Genomic DNA, 23381 nt, shown 5'->3' on the forward strand with positions numbered 1-23381 from the left:
TGGTAGCCTGACTCCCCTAGAAAACCAACTTCCCCCATTAACTTCAGGCAAGGAGCTCTTAGTGTTTCAAAACCATGCAGCACCTTTTACAATCATGTACAGTATTACCTCAATCAATGTAAGTAAATCTGTACTCGTACACGTTGTCCTTCTAAATAATGTTAACATGTGCCTGGAAGAAAAGGTCCTTTGTCTAGACACAAAAGTGTTCAATATTAATTTGAGCTCCAGCTTCGGGAAAATTGCGATAAGGTTGCTATATCTTGAAGCCTTGACCCTCTGAAAATCCCAGAAGAGCTCATTGTTTTCCCAACAATAAACCGCACATATTAATCCACGGCCCTGTGGAAGATTAATCTTAGATTTGTTATTTATAAAAATAATAACAAAAACGAATCTCAATCCCAGACGACTTACACCCAAACACACAGTCTGGGTGGGTTGACTTCCTGCCTGTTGGGCCCTGTCGGGGGCTTCCCACAGAGAGGGCCACAGCGTCACATGACCCCCATGTCTCAGCCCCAAGTTTTTACACTGCTATATTAATGTGACGGGGGGTAGGATCAGTTCTTCTCCACTGTAAATCCTTGTAAACCTAAGGAGTGTGCCCTTTTTCTTTGTATCCTGATTTATAAATTTATTGATTGATTGTATGAAGTGGCTGGCTCAGGCTAGACTCTATATAAAACTTTTCACATGACCAAAGGTCAGAAATGCTGCTCTATTTGATGCCATACCTTACAGTATTGTGATTTACTAAATTCAAATGATGAGAAATACTTAACAGTCCCTCCTTAAAAGGCAAAGTCAAATGGTAGGTGTTCCAAGCTCATATGCATTGTGTGTGAAAATGTAATGGGTTAGGAAAGTTAGGAAAAAACGAATCATCAAAAGGCTAACTCTCAAGTCATTTTGGGTATAAATATCTGACAAAGTGATGATTTATTTGGCATAAACTATTGATGACTTGGTACTTGTATTGGTGAATATTCTACAGTAACCCTGAAAAATCCATAGTCTTGACTAATTTGACATCGATTGATGCAAACAGCCTCCTTAACTTTTCAACATACAGTTTTCACACTTAATATTAATAATTCAAGAAGCCACTTTGTTATGACTAAACCAGGAAATCCATTTTCTGATGATCAAACTGTCGATTGCATAACAAATATGGTGGTTAGATTTTTTTTTTTGATGCCTCAGTAATAAATACCCAGATTGCTTTATTCTGAGTGAGGACTACAGTAACATCCCAGATTTGTTGACCGACTGCGCGTGAGGACCGAAAGGTACAGTACTCAGAAACATTGTCATCACCACGCTCCTCGGCGGACGTTTAAGTGACAGCAGCCCCTGTCAGAACCCAGCCCACCCCGTTTTAACAGCCCTGGGGTCACTTCTTCAGGTTGGCCAGACCCATTAGGAGCTGGTCTCTCCTCTCTCTCTTGGCAGACAGGTTCTGATGGTCAGGAGGAATCATCTCACACATCTCCTGGAGGACACATCAGAGGGAGGAGGAGGTAAAGAGGCAAGTAAAGTGGTTTTAGATGGATTTCTTTCAGATGTTGGTCTAACAAAAATATCATTATATGCATTTACTGCTGTTTACATTTTAGCCATTCATGCAGCAGACACTCTTGTCCAGAAAAATGCAATGTTTCTTAGTCCTGGATCTTAGTGAGAATCAAACAGACAACCTGGTGTTGCAAGACCTTCATTTAACCAAAATGCATTTGAATCGGTCTAATATAGAATATGTTACGCATGCAAGACATTTTCAGCTTATGGTCAGGCTGTGCTCACATGACAACCTTCCTCTGAGTGAGGAGAATTACATCAGACCGATAGGTTGAGTAACTCAGAATTAAACATGCAGTATATTTTCAAAGGGATATAACTGGAATTATTGAGTTTAATTCATAAAGATTGCAATCTATGAACAAATGTCCTCGCAATTTTCTGCACCTTCTTGCATTTTGCCGAGCAAATTCTGAAAATATCAAATCTAGTACAATAATCAAAAGGAGTTAACATACGCACAAAACCGCAGACAAAGACATACTTTGTTGATACGCTCAGCCGCTTCCCCCGAGAATTCAGGAACGGGTCCAAATGTGGTCAGAACTCTCCTCATGCCCTCTCTGTAGCGCTTGAGATAGTCCTCAAGACCTGGGCAAGAAGACATGAAAATGATTTAACCAAATCACAAAATAACACTGTGGATTTCTTTCTCTGTAAGCAGTCAATGTACAAGGTATGACAGCAATCCAATCCTTGTTTTTCTTTTTGCCTTATTTAATTATCTCCACCCTCATAACACATTTTTACACTTTTTGAGGCATCAACTTTAAGTTTTGGCTTTGTGGTTCTTATGATTCCAAATTGGGTTCCCCATCTTCTGAAACCTGGAGGCCTGAATGAATAGATTCAGCAACTTCAATTTGGGTTAATCAGACTTATTTGAACATGTGTATATACTGTAAATGAGTTACTACAGAGCCTAAAGGAATCAATCAAATGTATTCATTAAGCCCTTTTTACAACAGCAGTTGTCACAAAGTGCTTTTACAAAAACACCCGGCCTTAAACCCCAAGGAGCAAACAACAGCAGTGTTGAATTTCAGTGGCTAGGAAAAACTCCCTTAGAAGGCCAAAATTTAGGAAGAAACCTAGAGAGGACCCAGGCTCAGAGGGGTGACCAGTCCTCTTCTGGCTGTGCCAGGTGAAATATTAAGAGTCCAATTGGAATAATTAATAAATGCATGTGGGCTAAATCCAGAGTATATTTACATTTAGAACAGGTCAGAAGCATGACCAGATGGACAAGGACAACACGGGACAGGGACAACACATTTGACTGGTCAAATTGAACATTGTTTTGTGAATGAAATTTGTGCAAAAAAGGCTTAAACTTTAGCAATTTGAACCCGTGCCAAGGTAACTAAACCAAAGTGTGGTTGATATATTCATATTTACTAGGGCTGTAACAATACCGTGGAAACACCAAGAAACCAAAACATTTCGTACTTTAAAAACTGACAGTAGTTTTTTTCCAACTATAGTTTAAAATGACAGTAGAAAAACACCAAGGCAAAAAGTTACATCTGCTTTGTGATTTGATCATTTTTGTTTGGAATAAAAGAGCAGCAGAACTGATACAAATGGACTGGTCCATAATTATTGGCACCTCCATTTCCACATGGTTGGTGTCCATCATCTGATTACAAACAGTATATTCACACAGACCAAGAATGGAAGAACGCTTCGACTTTTATTTACTTGCATTTTACTTGAAGGGTTTTAGTAGCAGTATGTTTGAACTATTTCAGTGAATTGACTTAAGTGTAAAATGCTTCTCCCTAACTAGATTATTTCCAAGCTGAACATGGAATGTATACATGAATATTACGTGGACAGACTAAAACTAACACGTCGGTGTGACCACTGCCAGCTACGTCCAACTAAGCTCTCTCTAAGAGTTTGGTTGTGGTGGGAGAGACCTCACCTGACCAGCCTCCTTGCAGTGATTCTCTCTCTTCTACTTCCGTGCAGTCTCAATAGGTGCATGGCTCCTTAAGTCTAGGGTTTTGCTGATAAAATGACTCAGCTTTCTGAGTGTAAGTGCACTTCTGTGTGTTGTTTGGAAAGGACAGCCACTCAGCTAGAACAGAGCAGTTATAGTTGACTGGTTAGACTACTAGAATACCTACAGTGTGCACAGAAGCAGCCATGACACTGACCTGTATCTACCAGGGCACCAAGTGAAGAAAAAAAAAATAGAGAACTTTATCAATATGTTTTCTCCCAGAAGAAAGCTAAATGAAAGCACTTGCCACTTCTGTTTTTGTACTGCATGCAATGTCGGAAAACATGCACACATCCTAGAAAACAAGGGCTCTGTATTTGACTTGATGCTCCACTCAATTACCCTGGAGAGAATGTGGCTTACAAAAGCCTCTGTTATTTTGATACTTGAGACGACCGTGGACTTAACTAAGAGGAAACACTGCTAAAATAGAACGTGTGAATTGTATTCCGCCCTGGTAATAGTGGTTTTAGATTACATGTGTGAAGGAGTTGATTCATCTGGGTTGATCAAAAGGCTGCTTTGTGTGGCCTGTGTTCCCTCTCTCTCTCTCTGAGCAGTGTGGTGCAGTCACGGCAGGGTCAGCCTGCAGTTTTCACACTAGCCGTTTACATTCTCCATCCATATGACGCTCTGCTCGCTCTGTCAGAGTCTTGTTTGCACATCCACACACTGAGACCTGTGAGGCCCTGTCCCCACGTCTCCAATCAAATGTTCATGGTATGGCAGGGCGACCTCTGTTATCATGGCCTTATCATGAGTGCTGTTTTCACACGATACTGACCGTAAATGGACAATTTAGCAGGATGTGGACGGCGTTCGATCTGTTTTTGGTTGAGCTCGGTGCCAAAGGAGGAACTCACCTTCAGGTGCATTGAGGTGCATGGTTTCCATTGGACCAATAAAAGCGTAGCGCATTCCTAAACCTTCTGACATCACAAGGTCAATGTCCCTGACTGAGATGACACCGTCCTGAAACGGGAGGAAGCAACAAACTTACAATTAATAAAAAACAAAAGGGAAAACATAAAAAACAAAATGCATAACCCCATCCTGTAAAACACAGATGAGGGACTATTCACCCTCAGTAATATCCCCAAATCTGCTGGGGACACTCTCTTTACCGGCCAAACAAATGACCGACGGCCTTTATCGGCCTGGGTTTGAATGTGTGTCTGTCTGTCTGGATGTCTGTCTGTGTCTGTCTGGATGTCTTTCCATGTCGGTCTGTGGCGACAGACCAGAAGACTCTTCATCTTTCAGGCCACCAGACAGCCATGAGAGCTGCTCCCACTGGATAAGGTTTCCCTAATCATCCCATTCTGTCTCCCGGGATAATGGGAGGGTAGAGTGGAGAGCTGAGGCTGTGGGGTCACTGCCAGACCAGGGACAAGAACCGCAGCCACCAGCTCCACACTCCCATTACCGCTGAACAGATACCTGTTGGCCGACCGGGGGAAATCAAAGCTCCTGCACAGATATGGAAAGTAGGCGGAGGGGGACAGGGTTGTCTTTGTCCGCTTCCCATGGGCCAACAACAGGCCCGTTATCTTGGCATCGTAAGGCGGCGTACAGGGAGGGGACGGCCGTAAAAAGGGTCTTTTCCTCTGCTTTAATCACCTGGGCTGACCGGCTGCGTTCTCAGCCACTCTGCTTTCCAATGCTGGCGCTGACTCAAACACAAGATTTGTGTGTGTGTGTGTGCGCATATTTGGGGCAGCTAGGCCGTGCCATGAAGCAGTACTAACAATGACATTGGATTGAACTGTAATTAGGCCTTATGGTAAAACACTAACAATATAGCAATGGAACATGAATGACCTTTCATTCAGACAGATCCCCCTATGTACTCAGTATTTCCTGGGCTGAATGATTGTGAATACTAAATGTCCATTGGTGCCATGAATAAACTCCTAACATTATCAGCTAGCCCAAACCCTGGTGGGAATAGTCCAGTAATCTCATGTATCCAACACTCACACCTTACTGGACCCGCCAAAGTGTTTTTCTCAAGAACAAGGCCAGATAAGGCAGACCATGACAGCACAGCAAGCTGCAGCCAAGCCAGGCCATGCCTGAAAGGCCTTCGGCAATTCTGTAAACAGGTCATCCTAAATCTTCTCGTTATGCCCAGGACCGACACATAATGGAGCTGGTTGTAGCCTAAAGGAAATGGAAAGGCGAGCACATCCAAAGCCAAGGAGCCAAAGTGATTTAGAAGTTCCCGGGTGTCGCCATGACCGTTGAAGTTGAAGGAAGCAGGTCAGGGCATCTTCCCCATTAGGAGGCTGAACAGATTTGACGTGATCAGATACTCAAAATGACTACAGCTCCACCACTGAGTGTATTTTGACAGGCTACATCAATGGCACTGCCATAGGTGCGAAGTTGCTTCAGATGGCGCAAACTGCCAAGTTCACCAACGCGGCCAAACTCCTGGCCATCCACACGGTGTCAGAGGAATGACCTAAAAATCTGTCAATGACCTTAGGCCCCCAAGCCATATGCTATCCTGTGTATTACCACATGACAGGCATAGCATGTACTGCCACTGCCTCAAGTCTGTAACTGACAGGACCCGGTACAGATTTTACCCCTAAAACATTACCACATTACTACCAAATCTGGTAGTTTTTTTGCACTCTTTAATACTGACTACACACTGCACCCCCACCCACAAACACCCACACCCACCACACACGCCCACAACCCCACCCCTACCACCACACCCACCCACCCACACAACCACCACACACCCAAACCACCACACACACCCGCCCACACACACCTGGGTCAGGATAGACTACAGGAATAATTAATAGACCTGGGTCAGGTTAGACTGGAAGATTGAGGTCTAAGTATTTAAAATGATTTGATCACCAGGGGTCGAGATGCTGTCTTTACTGACAACCATCTGTGTTGTTTTGACTTCACCAGGCAACAAGCCAGTCGAACCTCACCACAGTACATGGGCTTGTCGCCAACAATGATGAGACGGTAGTTTGACTGACGCACTGCTGGAGGTACAGCTGTTGGTGTAGAGAAAGTAGAGGGGTGAGAGCACATCTGGACCGATTTGGTGGCTTGGACAGCAAACCACCCGTAGGCCACCGCCCCCCCCCCCCCCCCCCCCCTCCCCCACATAGTTTCTACCCAGATCACAGAGTTTGAAAGGTATCAGCAGTGTGAGGTTTTTGTCAGTATAGAACCAAGGGAGTTGCAATTCACAGCTTTAAAGCTGTGCTCAACATGCCAAGACATAGAGGAATGTTACAGGTCTGAGTTCCTACAGGAACTTGTTAAGGTGGAAACATAAGCACGCAGATGACATGCATACGGGAATGGATGCAACTTGAATACGCCTTCTCTGAACTACAGCCCAGTCTTTCTCAGTATAGGATTTCCATTGGAGAGTGACCTCACTGTTCGGTTAGAATTAATGAGTTCACTAGAGCTTTAGAACTTTAACTCTGAAGACTCAAGTCACCCGTCTGTGAGCCAAGGATAACTTGTAGAGACACAATAGTAACACGCTAATGCACACAGACGAAAGAGCTAACCAAGTGGGTCGGCCTGTTCTGGCTGTTTAAGTACATTCCACTGCATGTAAACACTGTTGTTGCATATTTTTTACAAGGAAAAACTAAGAAAACAATCTATTGTGAAGGAGTTCATTCCTTCAAATTGGTCCATGAAGATTAACGACATTGCCAAATGAGAGGTAGTGAAAAGGCATGACTGATGGTTTTTTAATCTTGACATTTCCAGTTTGTCTATTTTTCATGTTCAAAGATGCCCTTTACAATTTTCCATGAAGTGAAACCCTCAGTTCCTTATTTTCTAGGTTTCTTTACAAGCAGTTTCTCAGTGAAACAAAAAAACATTTTCATCCCAGCATGGTTCACAGTATGACTGCTTTGCTTACGTGTCTCTTTCTGTAGCATATAGTCTGTCTCCTACTGGGTGTGAATTTGGTGGTTCATGCATGTCAAATTAATCACCCTAGCCAGATACTAAAATGAAATGCAGGATAGGGTATCCAGATCCCATTGTTTCTGTATGGTTCATATCTACTTTCCCCGGATGTCAGTCCTTAAACACCGGTAGGAAACATGAGGCCAACAGGAATACGGTTAGTTGGACCAGGTGATCCAACGATGACTGAAGCCTTCAGACACTGCAGCCCTTTAAGGCTTCATCTTCAATCTCAGCAACTAGGCTCAACCACATCCTTACCAAAACATAGTACCGGTCACATGCTGATAGATTCATAATCCCTGACCTAACATGTGAATGTGGTAAGCCAAGCAAGGGTAAAAACCTTGGGTTGTTAGGTACTGGTCACTCTGATAACAATTCTCCCCTTACTGTCACCCACACACCCCTGTCCGAGATTACACACTCCACAGGAGTGCAACAGGTTATGTACACCTGTATTTTTTTTTTCTGAGCATGTCAGTTTCAGACGACTCCCGGCGCGCTGTTGTGACAAAGCACCCTCTGTTGTAACTGTTTCTCTTTTCCTGGGTAGTTACTGGCAGGACTGCCTATCAATGGCGGACTGGGTTGGGCGGTGAGACCAGTTCAGACCGGTCCACGGAGGGCCTGATACAGCCGGTGCACTGTAACTAAACCACCGGGACAACATGTACCGTGTCAGGCAGCTGAATGCAGGGAGCCCATTGTGAAGTTCACCCACCCCTAAAGAAGACATTGGGTAACCAGGGGACGGTACATGCTCCGTTCTCGTCACGCACTGACGGAGGGACTGCGATCAATCTTTTGTCGGAGCTATTAGAGCCCTGCGACTGATGAAAGCCCTGGCCGTGGGTATTAGTCCAGAGGGGATGAATGAGGTCTCATACATCTCCTCCCTGCTCCCGTGAGGCTGAGCCAATTCATTTCTGATGGAGTTGGATGTATCAGGACGAGGGTGATACTACCTACCTGTTCAACAGGGGTGGGATTGTGGACCGAAGATCAAAGGGGCATGGTTGTTTCTCATACATACAGTGGGGGTTTAATCCCTTAAACCCCAGAACATTGTAGTCAGCTACCATTTAAGACTTACATTGCTAATTCCTTTCATAGGTTACATAGTCCTAGCATTTCACATTTGCCCATGGTCCTCAACTGCCAACGTTTGTAGGATTGCATAACTGGATACATCTCCACGCCCTTAGGCAATGTTAGGTGAAAGGCAGTAATTACAGATCTGAGTCTGCTTCTCAAAGAAAAAAGATGATCCTTAAACCTTTGGAGTAAGGTGTGTAGATAAGTGGAGGGCTCCTAATGTAAATGCATGAAATGTTGCCGTAACATTTCTGCAGGTGGTTTATGGAAGTATTGTAAGTATTGTAAATGCCAACCGTGATATTCAAGCAGTAGATATCGTCAGCCCATCGGGAAATGATCCTTCTTAGCTCATTAACATTGTTTTGTGCATCGATATTACATCTGTTTGTTGAAAGCTTGATTCACGTGTTTTCTAAAGGTAAAATGAAGCGGATCATAAACATCGCTTAACCTCTGACCTATAACCCTGACAATTCTTTAAACAAGGTAGGAACTAAGACTGTAATTTAAACAGGCACGCAATTCTGATCTCTTTTTTTCTCACCAATCCATCAGATCAGCACTGAAGAAGTCTGATGTGAAAAGATCTGATGTGGTAGTGGTGGTGGGGGAGTTACACTGAATTGGGCTTCATGTGTTACTCAAACACAGCAAATCTTGGGACGAAATCAATGAGGCTGTGTGAGTCTCCTGTTAAGACTCATCCCATCAACTCCTCCTCCATCCGTGTAGTGGTCTGAGAGCTTTTCAACCGAGAAGGTCAATCCCCAAGTCCCCACCGTACCACCGCCATAAGTTTGGACTGGACAGAGACCATCTACAGTCCTGCTTAGACACGTTTATCAGAACCAAACCCGATCCGAACCCGACTAACGGACCCTCGTCCACAAGAACCACCAATGCCCACCTCAGCCAAAGCTCACGATACATAACCACTTGGTTTCCAAATATTGAACAGACCAATGCAGGGAGATGAGAGGAGGGTTGCCCAGGATCAGCCTGCCTCCCACCTGGACGAGCCTCCAGGACTCAGCGATGATGGCGTACTGCAAACGGTTCAGGGCAAAGCCGTCAATCTCCTTCTTCAGCCTGACTGGGGCCTGGCCCACCGAGGTCATCAGGGCGAAGGTGATGTCCATCACCCCCGGCAACATCTCAGGGTGTGGCACCAGCTCCACCAGCCGCACGTAGTAGGGTGGGTTCACCTATACGGAAGAGATAATCATTCGTTTAATTTTTTTTTACAAAATGGCTGAATACAATACTTGGACGTATATCTCTGTCACGTCAGCGCAGACGAGTGAGAGGGGACTTGGGAGGAACCGCTGAAATGCTATGCTACACCTACACAGTGTGTTCTTACTCCTCTGTTTTGGACCATACTACTCTGGAAGCCAGTATAAACAGGTGATACTGAAGAGCAGGGCTACTCTACAAAACGTGCAGAGCTGTTGGACCAGACTGGCACTGAGGTAAAACCATGGTGGGGATTTAACATTTACCACACATGCACATACATACAGACCCCAGGGCCAGTCTGTACCGAATACTCCCTGGGTTTGAGATCAGAAGTACACAGAAATTACAATTATTTTTTATTAAAAATAATTGGAATTTAAATGCAACTAACCACAAATCTGGAATACAATTTCAATGGGCCACTTTCTGACAACATGAAAATGTTGGCGGTCTACTTAATAATAATAATAATAATAATAACAGACTAAAAGTTGATGTCAGCCAAACTGGCAAAGCTGGGATCAGATCACGCAAACCAAGAAAGAGAGACGACCTGCCGTCTTCTCTCTTTACACTTACAAGTATAATTTCTTCCAGTATCACTATAGACCTAGGTGCTACAGGCAGTTTTCTGCTGTCATTAATTTGTTACTTTAGATAGAGTTACATAGACATAAAGCATCATGTCTATGTAACTCTCACACCAACATGTTACCTCCTAGTTTGATGCAAGGCATTTGTGCAATTTAAAGAAGTTGTTTTCCTGTTTGATTCCTCTCACTAATTTCTCACTGTTCTGATAATGCCAAGATTACTAACCCAAACAGACTTTTTATTGGCCTGAACATGTATTCTATATGCATTAGGTTCCTGTAGAACCCATAAATTGGTATGCTATATGCACATACACTCACCTAAAGGATTATTAGGAACACCATACTAATACTGTGTTTGACCCCCTTTCGCCTTCAGAACTGCCTTAATTCTACGTGGCATTGATTCAACAAGGTGCTGAAAGCATTCTTTAGAAATGTTGGCCCATTTTGATAGGATAGCATCTTGCAGTTGATAGAGATTTGTGGGATGCACATCCAGGGCACGAAGCTCCCGTTCCACCACATCACAAAGATGCTCTATTGGGTTGAGATCTGGTGACTGTGGGGGCCATTTCAGTACAGTGAACTCATTGTCATGTTCAAGAAACCATTTAGAAATTATTCGAGCTTTGTGACATGGTGCATTATCCTACTGGAAGTAGCCATCAGAGGATGGGTACATGGTGGTCATAAAGGGATGGACATGGTCAGAAACAATGCTCAGGTAGGCCATGGCATTTAAACTATGCCCAATTGGCACTAAGGGGCCTAAAGTGTGCCAAGAAAACATCCCCTACACCATTACACCACCACCACCAGCCTGCACAGTGGTAACAAGGCATGATGGATCCATGTTCTCATTCTGTTCACGCCAAATTCTGACTCTACCATATGAATGTCTCAACAGAAATCGAGACTCATCAGACCAGGCAACATTCTTCCAGTCTTCAACAGTCCAATTTTGGTGAGCCCGTGCAAATGTAGCCTCTTTTTCCAATTTGTAGTGGAGATGAGTGGTACCCGGTGGGGTCTTCTGCTGTTGTAGCCCATCTGCCTCAAGGTTGTGCGTGTTGTGGCTTCACAAATGCTTTGCGGCATAACTCGGTTGTAACGAGTGGTTATTTAAGTCAAAGTTGCTCTTCTATTAGCTTGAATCAGTCGGCCCATTCTCCTCTGACCTCTAGCATCAACAAGGCATTTTCGCCCACAGGACTGCCGCATACTGGATGTTTTTCCCTTTTCACACCATTCTTTGTAAACCCTAGAAATGGTTGAGCGTGAAAATCCCAGTAACTGAGCAGATTGTGAAATACTCAGACCGGCGCGTCTGGCACCAACAACCATGCCACGCTCAAAATTGCTTAAATCACCTTTCTTTCCCATTCTGACATTCAGTTTGGAGTTCAGGATATTGTCTTGACCTTGACCACACCCCTAAATGCATTGAAGCAACTGCCATGTGATTGGTTGATTAGATAATTGCATTAATATGAAATTGAACAGGTGTTCCTAATAATCCTTTAGGTGAGTGTATATTCAGCTATTCATAGGCTACATTTGTTTACGATATCACCTCATAAAACGCAGTGTGATTATTACTTTATACTATAACTATCAACTGTAGACACCATATTGCCAGCAATCTGATTACTATGTTAAACTGTTAAAAGTTGAATTCTGTAAATCACTTTCCCTCAAATAAACTCAGTGTACTGTCTTCAAGCTCTGTTCCATAGTCTAATGTTTGAGTGCTTGATAAGTGCCACTCATCATTCGTGACAAAGCGGGATTGTCAAACTGAAAGAAAAAGTACCTGGTCGGCCCGGTGACATCCAAATTCACTGGCCCAACATGTTCATACTAGCCTCGAGCTAACTTTAAGATCAGATCCTGTCAATCGTTTAAGTTACAACACACGGTCAAAACTAAATAAACGCAGAATCAATAGGCTATTTAAATGTCATAGAATCGACTTGACCTGTTTCCAGTTAAATTAAGGATGATGTTTCCTGTGGGGTGTGGCCCATGAAATTCCAAACTTAATTCAGAACGGACCAATTCCAGGTAAAGGTCTCTGGCCACAAATGAACTGTGTTTTGAGTGTTTGTATGTATTATTAGTTACTGCATCAAGGTGAAAGTAAGGGTGACATTTCTGGGTTTAGCTAGTCTTCATGAGTCTAGAATCTAGACCGCAATAAAATGCAGTGTGGCAAACTATGGGGTTCGAACCTGAAGGTCACGAACTGTCACTTTAGTAATGGATGCCTCATTCCCACATACAACCACCAAAGGTACTGACTCTGCAAGGAAGACAGAGAGTTTTTGTACATTCCAAATGGCATCTTTTCTCTATGGTGTGAAGGGTTTATCCAAAGGCAGTGTCCTAGGGACTACAGTAGCATGCCAGATTTGGACTTGAGCTTAACTGACCGGGTGAGATATGATACAGCGCTTCCGGTTCTGGACCCGGGCGAACACGTTGCTAGGTAACAGACAGGAGGTGGAGCTACTGAGGATCACGTCCTCTCCCACCAGACTCTCCACCGCCTGGAAGACACCCTGCTTGGCCTCGACCTCCTCAAACACACACTCCTGCAAGTACAAAAACACACACGTTTGTTTAGTGTGAACAGTTTTTTTTTTATGTTCCTGTTAGTCATTAAGTTAGGGGACACATGATTTGAGATTTCAGACATATTTTGAGCACATAGTTGAAAGACATTTCCTCTTCCTTCTGCATGTCACTATTCTTAATACTAAAAGGAAGAATTGGGAAAGTATCCTTGAGATACATTTCCTCTTATCAGAAAGGGGAATTTTCACTCAAGAATGGTGGTTAACCAATAGCCTCTCAAGAATTACTTCCTATGGTACCAAGATTGTGATAAGTAAAGCGGACATTACTGCTTATTAGGTATCACCACAGAAACCATACTGAGAAAAACAATTCAACCCTAACCTAAACATGTAGTCATCCCCTACCAATGATTCACCAGTCCCCTGTGCCAACCAGTGCTATCTTTAAAAAATTCCTCTATGGCAAAACACAAGTCACACATGGTCAGAGAGACAGACCTGAAATCTACTCTTCAAATAACACCAAAGTCAAGGCCAGGATGTGAGGTAGAGACTCTGTTTTAAACTTACTTAAACAAACTGCACTGCCAATTTCTGAGTTAAAAACCTATCATGTTCTACTTGGTAAAAAACGCATTTCTAGCTAACATTTGTGTTTATCGGGTACTATAGCATCAATCTGAAAGTAGGATTGCCAGGTTCATCTAAAATTGAAAGCACCAATACCACATAAAACTTGCCCAAAAGGCCTGCCAAGGTAACCCATTTTTCCAGGTATATTGGACATGGTGAGGAAAATGAGCAAACTGCTGTTTTTAGTCGAAAGAAGTATATTAATCCGATGGTGCACTGTGTACTATGAGGAAACTTACACAAAATAATATACTTTGACATGACAATTCAGATGTATTGATGTGTTTTACACATGCACCATACCAGTAACTGGAAAGTATTATTAAATATGATAGTGTTTCCCCATTGTCCAGTAACCAGAGTATATTTCTATGACATGTTACCACACAATTGTCTGACTTCACAGATTTTGAAATAAAATCAGAGTAGAAAAAACATTTTGTTCATTGATAGAACATTTATTTTCACCATACTTTTATTTAATTTTTTTATCTGGCTTAATATATTGTGTTTCTAGGGGTGAATACCTAATTTAAATGGTAAAATTACTTTTCCAAAGACACATTGCAGTGTTTCTCTCTTATTGTAATCAGAGTGGTGCTCCGCTGCTGCTAAATTGTGACACGCCGCCACAGAAAAACAGAAATTGTTTATGATATCTGATCCCCCCCCCCCCCCAAGTTTACCATTGCGCGCAGTTCACTATTGCATGAGCATCAGAGCAGAGCAACAACATCCTGCACCCAACATTCAGAAAATCATGTTAGCAAGTGAGCTCAGAGAAACATAAATGGCTGTGTCTGTGCATGGGCACATCTTTGTGGAAAAGTCAGTAAGTGGCTGTCACATTGATATAAAGCAGGTAGCCATCGTCTAAGACAGTGGTTCCCAACCAGGGTTACTAGAACCCCAGGGGGTACTTGGCCACTCCACAGGGGGTACTTGAGAAAATTAATGACACCACAGGCTTACTAGTAAAATGAACATGAGTGGGTACTCCGGGCAGAGCAAAATTCTGTTGGTGGTACAGTAACTGAAAAAGTTTGGGAACCACTGGTCTAAGAGTCAACCAACGGTAAGAAACAAGCTAGCTAGCTAACTGTCACAACTCGATAGCTACAATTGGCTACCTCAGATTAGCGTCATATAGGCAACATTTGTGACTTGGCAGAGACAATAAGATTCCCGGGTTTCGTATTTTGCCTTCAAAATAAAAGCATGTGGTTAAACATTATATACAAAAAGCATTATTTAAAGTGTAATTTAAATAGTAATTTTGTTTATATTTTTCCCTAGTAATTATTCATTTGAAAATGTACACTATACACACTAAATGTCATATTTATATATAAATAAATGAAATTACTATTTAAATAATACTTTACATAAAGTAAATAATATTATAAGGAGGAGCACATTGAGAAATGGCTAGAGCCAAGTAAATTAATGTAGAGATACTTAATGCAGAAAAACTATTCTGTGCTGCAGTGAATATATTGTACATAATACTAGTTTGTAAAGTTAAAAATGAGTCTGGGAGGCGATTCATGAACAGTTTTAGAGAATGGTTAATTGAGGGAGAGAACTTTGGTTATTATTAGGCAATGACGTTTATAAGGTAATGTCAAATGATGTTAAGAAAATAAAGTTGACAAGGAAGAGAGACTGGTGTACAGGGAGGATGTTTTTTTAATTACAATGTAGAGGAAACACCGAAACAGAAATAGCAACTGGCTGGGTGAGTAGGATACCTGACACATTAACAAACAGAATTTAATGTCCCTAACACAGAGAACGACAAAAAACACAATCCAACTCCGAAGGGACCCATTTGACCTAATAACATGGCAGGCCTGTAAGTCGAGGTGAGGAAAAGACAATATAGCAAATTTGTTCCTAATGAGCTTCAAAGATGGACCAGTCAGGGAGGAAACGAATACTCTAAATATTTCCCAGCAGCATTTCCCTGTAACATTACAAAACTTGCTCTATTGTCCTCCATACAAGACAAAAGTACCGTAGTCACCCAAAAGGTCTATTCAATAAACTGTAATGATTAAGCCTGTGTTAATACCATGCCAAAATCTCTCCTATGCCCCCGTGAGCGTACCATCCTCTCAAAGAGGAACAGCAATGTTTTTAATAGTATGTCAGTTGGAGTGTCGTTCCAGGCTAACTAAGGCACCCATGTTTTGTAGGCCCTTTTGATCATGCCACTTACAAATTTCTCAGCTATATTCTGCCAAGCTTCCAATCTGGTTTTGGCGGCAGCCATGTTTTTACTTAAATTATTACTTGGGAACAATCATTAAGAAATACACAGAGATTGTACAGTTAAAGCGAAACCACTTTGGGTTGCATTGGACAATTTATGGGTTGAGTAGGATCGCCAGATTGACTATGTGGAAAATATTATTATTCTGAATGATAAGATCAAGTTAACCTAGTGGGTAGCAGGTTTGGTTCAACATTTTGTGGCTATGGTTTATGATCAGGCTACACTTCCAGATCTTTCTGGAGCCGAAAACTAAGTTTCCTCAAGTCCGGATTTTACAGAGATTGCTAAATTACTTATCCAGCTTTCTGCAACACCCCTCTGATAAGTGATGTTATGGTTAATCACTGTGAAATCAATGTGGCCTATTTAATACCCCAGCCTTATTCTGTCACCTTAAAGCACACGTAGACAACCTGTCTAATTTAAAAATGGGCAAATTGGCACTATATAGTCAAATGATCGTAAGTGAAACACTGAGACGGGTTTCCAAGTTTAACATATAGGGCTGGTTTCGCAGACACAGCTTAAGCCTAGTCTAGGACAAAAAAAACAAGCTCAATGGAGTTTTCTATTGAACTAAATGATTTAGTCCTAGACTATGCTTAATCCGTGTCTGCGAAATCAGCCCATAGTAAGGCAAACCACTTAAATTTTTCTTTGCAGGTTCCTGCTCAGCAATGTTTGGAGCATTTTTACACAGCAACAATTTTATTTAGATGAACAACACTTGATGCAAGGTTTGAGTAAGAGATTTAAAAAAAAATTGTGAATGGGTGAAAAGGTCAGTTGCACGCCACCTTCAGAAGGAACACGCGACACTGTTCTGACAGATTCTGAGGTCAAAAGACGACAGATACTGGGGGTCGACTGATTACCAGCCTGGCCGTTAATTAGATCCAATATTCATACTTTTTACAATAATCAGAATCGTTCATTTGTCTGATATAACGGGCGATAAAATAATATTCTTCTTCGGCAGCCGCATCTCTCTGAAAGGGTTCTGCTTGTATGTCTCAATGTCCCGCACGCAGAATTATCTGACTGGTTACACATCACAAATAACCAATCAACTGTATGTCATATTTGTGAGAGAAACCCAGGGGGAGAAACCCAGGGATGCATGGCCGAGAGGTAAGAATGTTGACGTTGCTATAAACATCGCAATAATCTAATCTGAAGTTGCAACAAACATTACCCTCATAATTATCTTTTTCTCTGATGACAATAGAGTGACTAACGTAACCGAAAATGCCTGAACTAATGTTTTGATGTAGGCTAGCAGAAAAACACTTTGGACAGCGATTTTTCCGTACCCGTTTAATAGGGCAAACATGATAAATCAGCCACATGTGATACGATGTCCCTCCCTAATGCCTTGTTGCAGTAAAAGATAGCTAACACTAACGTTTGAGTTTATTTATGCAGTGACATTTTTGTGTAACAACGTCAGTGTGAATGCAACCAGATAACCCCTATTACTTATACCAGTCATCCAACTGTACCTGAACAAAGAAGGCTCCCTCTAGTGCCTGGGGGAGGTCATCGTGGCTGCTCAGTAGGGCTAGCTGTTCTGAGGCGCTTAGATCCCCCCTCAGCATGTGGGCTTCCTGCAGCTCCTCAAGTTGTTTCCTGGCACACCACACATCGAAAAGATGTCATGCAGCCACACAGACAACCAAGGGCTTTCAGTGACCCATTATTATACAGAAACTCATTGACCTGTGGAATATGTAAAACCAGGAAGGATGAGAAGTACAACATGATGATTGGGGTGAACATGGCTCCACCTGATTAAAAAAAATGTGCCTTTATTTAATAAACACAATGACAAACAGTTATAAAGAATATGAAACCAATTATGAACTGAGTGCTGCCAGTTTGGCTTTCTGTTTAACAAAGAAAACAAAGTCATCAAAGCACTTGACAATTCAAACAAAAGTCTGTTTTTCAAACTGGAAAATTACGTAACAGAGGAGATTACATTAAAAGGTAATTTTTCCGGGAGCTCTATGATGAGACCTGTGTTATGACAGATGGAATGTGTGGATATTTTTTAAATGTGCAGTGGCGTTTTTATATGTAAAAAATTGGTGGGGCACAAACCATTTCAAAATATAGGATACATACCAGTAAAGCTACAAAACTCCCTCTTGCTAACAAACAGTGTGGCTCGACAAAACACTAAACGACAGAGCGGCTTGCTTCTACCAGGTTTGTAGTACACATACTGGAGAGGACGAGACATTCTTGTGTAATTTCTCTCCTCTCTCACACACATGTACAATTACCACTGTCAAATTTACAAACCTAAATTAGGAATGCAACCAAGCTCAGAACCAATGTGCCTACAGGCCCATACGGGAACAGAAATGAGCTCAACACCACTGAAGGCCACAACGAAGTGGAAATACAACTTTTTAGGGATACAGATCCATTCTATGACAACAACCTTAATAGATAAGCATGGACACACTGACACTCGTCACCATCTATATCAATCCATCCAGCACAAAAATATGACCAATGCACGGACCAGCACCACAAAGGCAGGATGATAAAATATGCTATCACTCACCAAGGCTGAGGGCTCACTTGAAGAGAAAGGTGGCACAGCAGTTCCTCCTCTGGGCAAACTTTGATGACTTTGGGAATTAAGTCATGTAGCTGCTGAATCAGCTGGCTTTCGATGGACAACATGGCCAATGCGTTGAGTCGCGGCTGTCCCATGGTATTGCAAGGGAAGGTTTTTACCCTCTTCAAGGTGGAGAAGTTCCCCTCTGACTCGGATGTGGTCATAGGTGTTGTTATGATAATTTTCAGCAGAGTGACGGTCTCCTATAGGTTGTTCTCATGGATGGATCTTAACAGAGACAGGGCCGTCTTACCAGTGTGAAACTCTGTGTGGTGGTACAGAGTGGTCAGCTCAGACTTCAACTTTTCCTCATTTCCTAGAGGCCATAGTTTCACCGCACAGTCAAGCTCAGATGTAGGGAATGACAGGACAAATTGTGGGAAGAGCGAACTGTCAACCAGCTTGGCAGCAATCAGGTGGTCACTTTTTGAAAACCTCTGCTCCACCTGGGAGATGACTGTGTCGCATGCCTCCTTTGACCGGCGCTGTGTTGGTTACTCGTGGCCTGGCTCGTCTGTTCCATCATGAATGGTGGCAGCCCATTCATCAGTTTGCTTCAGCATATTCTAGACATTCGCCTTGAAACGGGTGAGCGCACTGCTAATCCCAGATGCATCGATGCTCCGTTTTTGCAGAGTGTTGTATAAAACATAAACTTCTGGCATTAGGAAGATTTTTTTTTCCCAGCAGCTGCAGAAAGGCTCGGTCCCAGAGTTTTTTTGACAGGCCGTATGCCTCACTTATGGTGGCCTCATCCCATCCTGGTTGTATGCGTATGTCCTCCATACACAGGAGCAGCGCAGCGCGGTTTTCCCAAACTGCATTGACAGATCTACTTTGAAAGCGGGGGGCCTTGGAATGAGTCTCTGTGTTGCCTCAGCAAGTGCCGCAACACGTTTTGGAGCGCCAGAGAAAAAGGTGGCAAAAAACACCTTCAGGATGCTCATTCTTGTTGAACAAAGTTGCTGCAAGGTGAGGTTCAGCTGGTGAGCATAGCAGTGAACAAACTGGGCATGTCTCTTTCATTAGCGTCTGTACCCCTCGGACGTATCCACTCATTACAGCCGCACCATCATAAGTCTGAGCGATCAGCTTTTATCCCAGCTTCAGTGGTTCCAGCACACCCTTGATGCTATTAGAGAGGCAGAGTCCAGTTTTATATTTGACTTCCACAAACTCCAAAAACTTCTCTGTCACTGTGTTGTCAGGCAACATGTATTGCAACACAACCACCATTTGTGATTTACAGGAGACATCAGTTGTCTCATATGCCTGTTAAGGCAACAAATGCTGTCTCGTCCACTTGCTTGACTATCTCCTCCCTGTACACTTCATACATACAGTCTGTTTTGAACAGTGCTAGATGTCCCTTTGAAGATGGGCTGAGCGTCATAGTGCCTCTGAAGTCTCGAATCGCCCTCACACATAGTCTCGAAAATGCATCTGAATATTCCAGGATTCAGGGAGTCCACTGACTCGTTGTGCCCCCGCAGTGCGGTTTCACATTTTCCACACAGTTTAATACATGTTATGATCCGACTGAGAACGTACCTGTTTTCCTCCACCTGTTTGTTATGCTGCTCAATGGAGCGCCTGTATGCACTGTCAACTTGGGCTGCGACATTTACCCTTCCAAGTACAACCAATTTCCCAGCATTGTCCAGATAACTCCCGCTGCTCTCATGTTTTGCAATCCTCTCAGAAAGATGTTTCACATCTTTGTAACCCGTCCTCAACCAAGTACCATCTCCACCAAATAGCAGACATTGAAAACAGTTGTATGCTAACCGTTAGCCACTTTTTCTTCAAAAACCACGCCACGTTAAACCTGCGGTTACTTACACCAGCAGTTTGAGTGATGACAAAAACCTGTGGCTGATGGGCACCAAGTCGCTTTACTTCAAATTTCTCATCCAGAAAAAGGGTTTCAAACCAGTGCTCAAGTATGAAATCAACTTTATCAATTTTCTCAAGTTATCCTGTGTTTGTGAAGCTAACAAGCTAGCTAAGACAATCTACCCTCGCTCTTCTTGCCAACTAATGTTGGTGCCAGACAGACAGCCAATCAGGTCTGAAATACAAAATGACGCTGTAGTGGGGCTACCGGCTGTCAGCCCCACTTGGCATCAAATTTGTATGATCTACATTGATCACATTAACATTCTGAGCATGCATACTGTGAACAGTAGTTCCCCTTGGGAACGTGAAAGCTTGTTTAACAAGTAATATGAAAGAGAGTACACATGCTTAAAAATGCACAAACAACGCCCCCTAAAGTCAAAAAAGGTTCATTTACTGTGACTAATGTTTTGAGTGATCCTCCCAAGAGAGCAAATCTGAATAGTATGAGCAGGCTTTCCAAAACAGCTTTTTTGCAACAACCAGATGTTTCACATATACCATAGTATTAGAATTTCGAGATAAGTACTTTTACAGAACAATGTCAAGGACCCCAGAATATTATCAGCCTCTAGATCAGGGGTGTCAAACTTATTCCACAAATGGTCTAATTCAGGAGAGGGCAACATTTTCAGCTCAGGGGCCACATCAGGATTTTGAAATTAAATGGAGGGCCACATTTGTTTTGTCATTTGTTAATCAGGAATGATTTGCAGGCCAGAAAAGGGCAATAATAAAAAACGTATACAGTACGTCGATTATAATGTCAAAATATTTGAAATTCAGATGTATAAGAATGAGTTATGTTTTACCTCCACTGAAAACTATTTTATTACCTACCGCAGGCTGGATGGAATTGCTTCGTGGGCCGGATTCGGCAGCCGGATTTTTAACTTATTACTGACCATAATTTTCAGTCCGGTACCAGGTAGGAGCAATTACTCCTGCCAGCTGGGCCTCCATCAAAGGAGTTTGACACCTGTGCTCAAGACGAGCCCTTTCTACTGAAGTAAATATATACTCACAGTACAGTGTATAAATACATTTTCATAAGAGTCATGGGAAATCAGGTTCCTGAGCTAGACAAACAGCTTGCAAGCTCTTCGATGACCACAGAGGTGCTATTCAACACATTTTGCCATGAAGCTCCTTGCAGCTAGTTTAAGGTTGACACTATTACCACTTAGGTATTTTACTGCTTGTTTACATATCTTCTAATATATTAGCTTTATTCTTGTTTTTATTATATTGCATTACTTATGCCTGCAGTGTTGAGGAAGTCTTTTGGAAACCAAGCATTTGATTACCAATAACGCTGTTGTTAATGTGTAATAATGACAAAAAAACTTCTGAGAAAAGATTCAAGCTATTCAACACATTTTGCCAGGGCTTATGTCATGAGCGTATGCTACCTGAGTAGAGCCGTTTGGGCCCAGAACTATGTTTTGGTTCTGGAGCCTGTCCACCTGCAGGAAGTAATTTCTGTCTTGGTAGGCCAGGCTCAGGCCATGAGCCCTGTATGTCTGTCAGTTATAAGCCCCTGATACTGCCGGTGTACAGAGTGAGACAAGTACTGAGGCCTGTTGATGCTAGGTGTAGCTGTTGAAAAATAGCAATCTGCAGTTTGCGAAACGTTTTGTTCCTTTTCAACAACTGTTTTTACAGAGATTTGTGATAATGTTAATACATTAATAAAAAGAAAGTGTGTGTCATTTTGACTTTAGAGTCAAACGTTTCATTCCCGATGTGTGAGTGCAAAGAGGACTGAGGGGTATTTTACATTATGCATGTTATGTATGATTTGTTCATGTTTTCGACTCGTTTTCTAGGACTGACCTGACATCCTGGATGGCCCTGGCAGCCTGGCCAGGTTTGTTGTCATAGACTTTCACTCTGTAGCCTCCACTCATAAACACCATGGCCCAGGAGCGCCCAATCAGCCCACTGAAACACACAAGCAAGAGTTATCAGTCAGTCAATCTTTACTGCTCCCACCGGAAAGTTGGTTTGCCCCAGAATGGCTACATTCTCTTTAGAGGGGGCGATACTGAACGATTGCTTTATCAGATTCTACGTTTTTTTTCTGGAAAAAATACATTTTCATTCAGATAATATAATACAACACTACATCATGTGATGTACATATAAATGATAGGCATATGAACCAGCTATAGTTAGATCTCGTCTGGTTCAAGGTCCCAACGGTTGAATCAGCATTTCTGTTTTCTAGCAAAACTGTCACGGGATTTTTGCCTTGCTACCCAAAGTCAGCAGAAGATTTGTTTGAATGGTCAGGCAAATTGAACCATATTATTTCTTATTAATAGGACGGGGAAGGCGACTCGGGGACAAGTTCATATGAAATAAAGACAAAGTTATCGTCATAAAACACAGGGTGAAATAACCACACCAATGTGTTAAGTTAGAAGTTTAACTAGTTAATGGTCAGCTGACCACTCTAGCTCGAAGTTCACGCGCAATGTGCTGTCATTAGATCCTGCCACCAAGCCTAGCTAACGTAACAAAACATATTTTGTGGTCTGATTCATCATCCTGGACAAGGGTGTTAAAATATAAAGTGCTTTCAAATGATTTGTGAGACAAGCGGGTAAAATGTGCATAATGTTTTCGCTCACCTTCCAATTACGGATATAATCTTCCCTTCAGAGGAGCTCATTTCACACAGGTTTGCTCAGTGGTCTTCTTCTGCCTTGTTTAGATTTCTGTTGACCACTGACAAAGTGCATGCACTGCCATCTACTGGAGGTGTATGCCGGTGTATACACACCCGTTGGGGTAATGTATAATTCTACATTACAGGACAAATACATAAATAGCAGGCAGCACTTCTTCAGTTGTA

At 42.5% G+C, this 23381-nt stretch overlaps 1 protein-coding gene across 1 annotated transcript; it reads right to left on the bottom strand.

The window, feature by feature from the left end:
- Positions 1 to 463: 463 nt before the first annotated feature.
- On the bottom strand, positions 464 to 23265 carry cryl1 (crystallin, lambda 1). The gene is made up of 8 exons (XM_010880235.4): positions 23158 to 23265; positions 22358 to 22465; positions 17493 to 17619; positions 12933 to 13094; positions 9676 to 9870; positions 4453 to 4561; positions 2066 to 2172; positions 464 to 1495 (listed from the first exon to the last, which is right to left on the bottom strand). The coding sequence occupies exons 1-8, from the start codon at positions 23196 to 23198 to the stop codon at positions 1397 to 1399; spliced, it is 948 nt and encodes a 315-aa protein (XP_010878537.1). The 5' UTR covers positions 23199 to 23265; the 3' UTR covers positions 464 to 1396.
- Between the last annotated feature and the right edge of the window lie 116 nt (positions 23266 to 23381).

Source organism: Esox lucius, chromosome 16, assembly GCF_011004845.1.
Source record: "Esox lucius isolate fEsoLuc1 chromosome 16, fEsoLuc1.pri, whole genome shotgun sequence".
Lineage (NCBI taxonomy): Eukaryota > Metazoa > Chordata > Actinopteri > Esociformes > Esocidae > Esox > Esox lucius.

Coding starts and splice junctions, on each gene's coding strand:
- cryl1 (XM_010880235.4), bottom strand. CDS start 23,198: ATGAGCTCCTCTGAAGGGAAGATTATATCCGTAATTGGAAG. Junction 9,871..12,932: donor GCTGTATCATATCTCACCCG/GTCAGTTAAGCT, acceptor TCTTCCGTATAG/GTGAACCCACCCTACTACGT. Junction 4,562..9,675: donor AGTCCTGGAGGCTCGTCCAG/GTGGGAGGCAGG, acceptor CTCCCGTTTCAG/GACGGTGTCATCTCAGTCAG.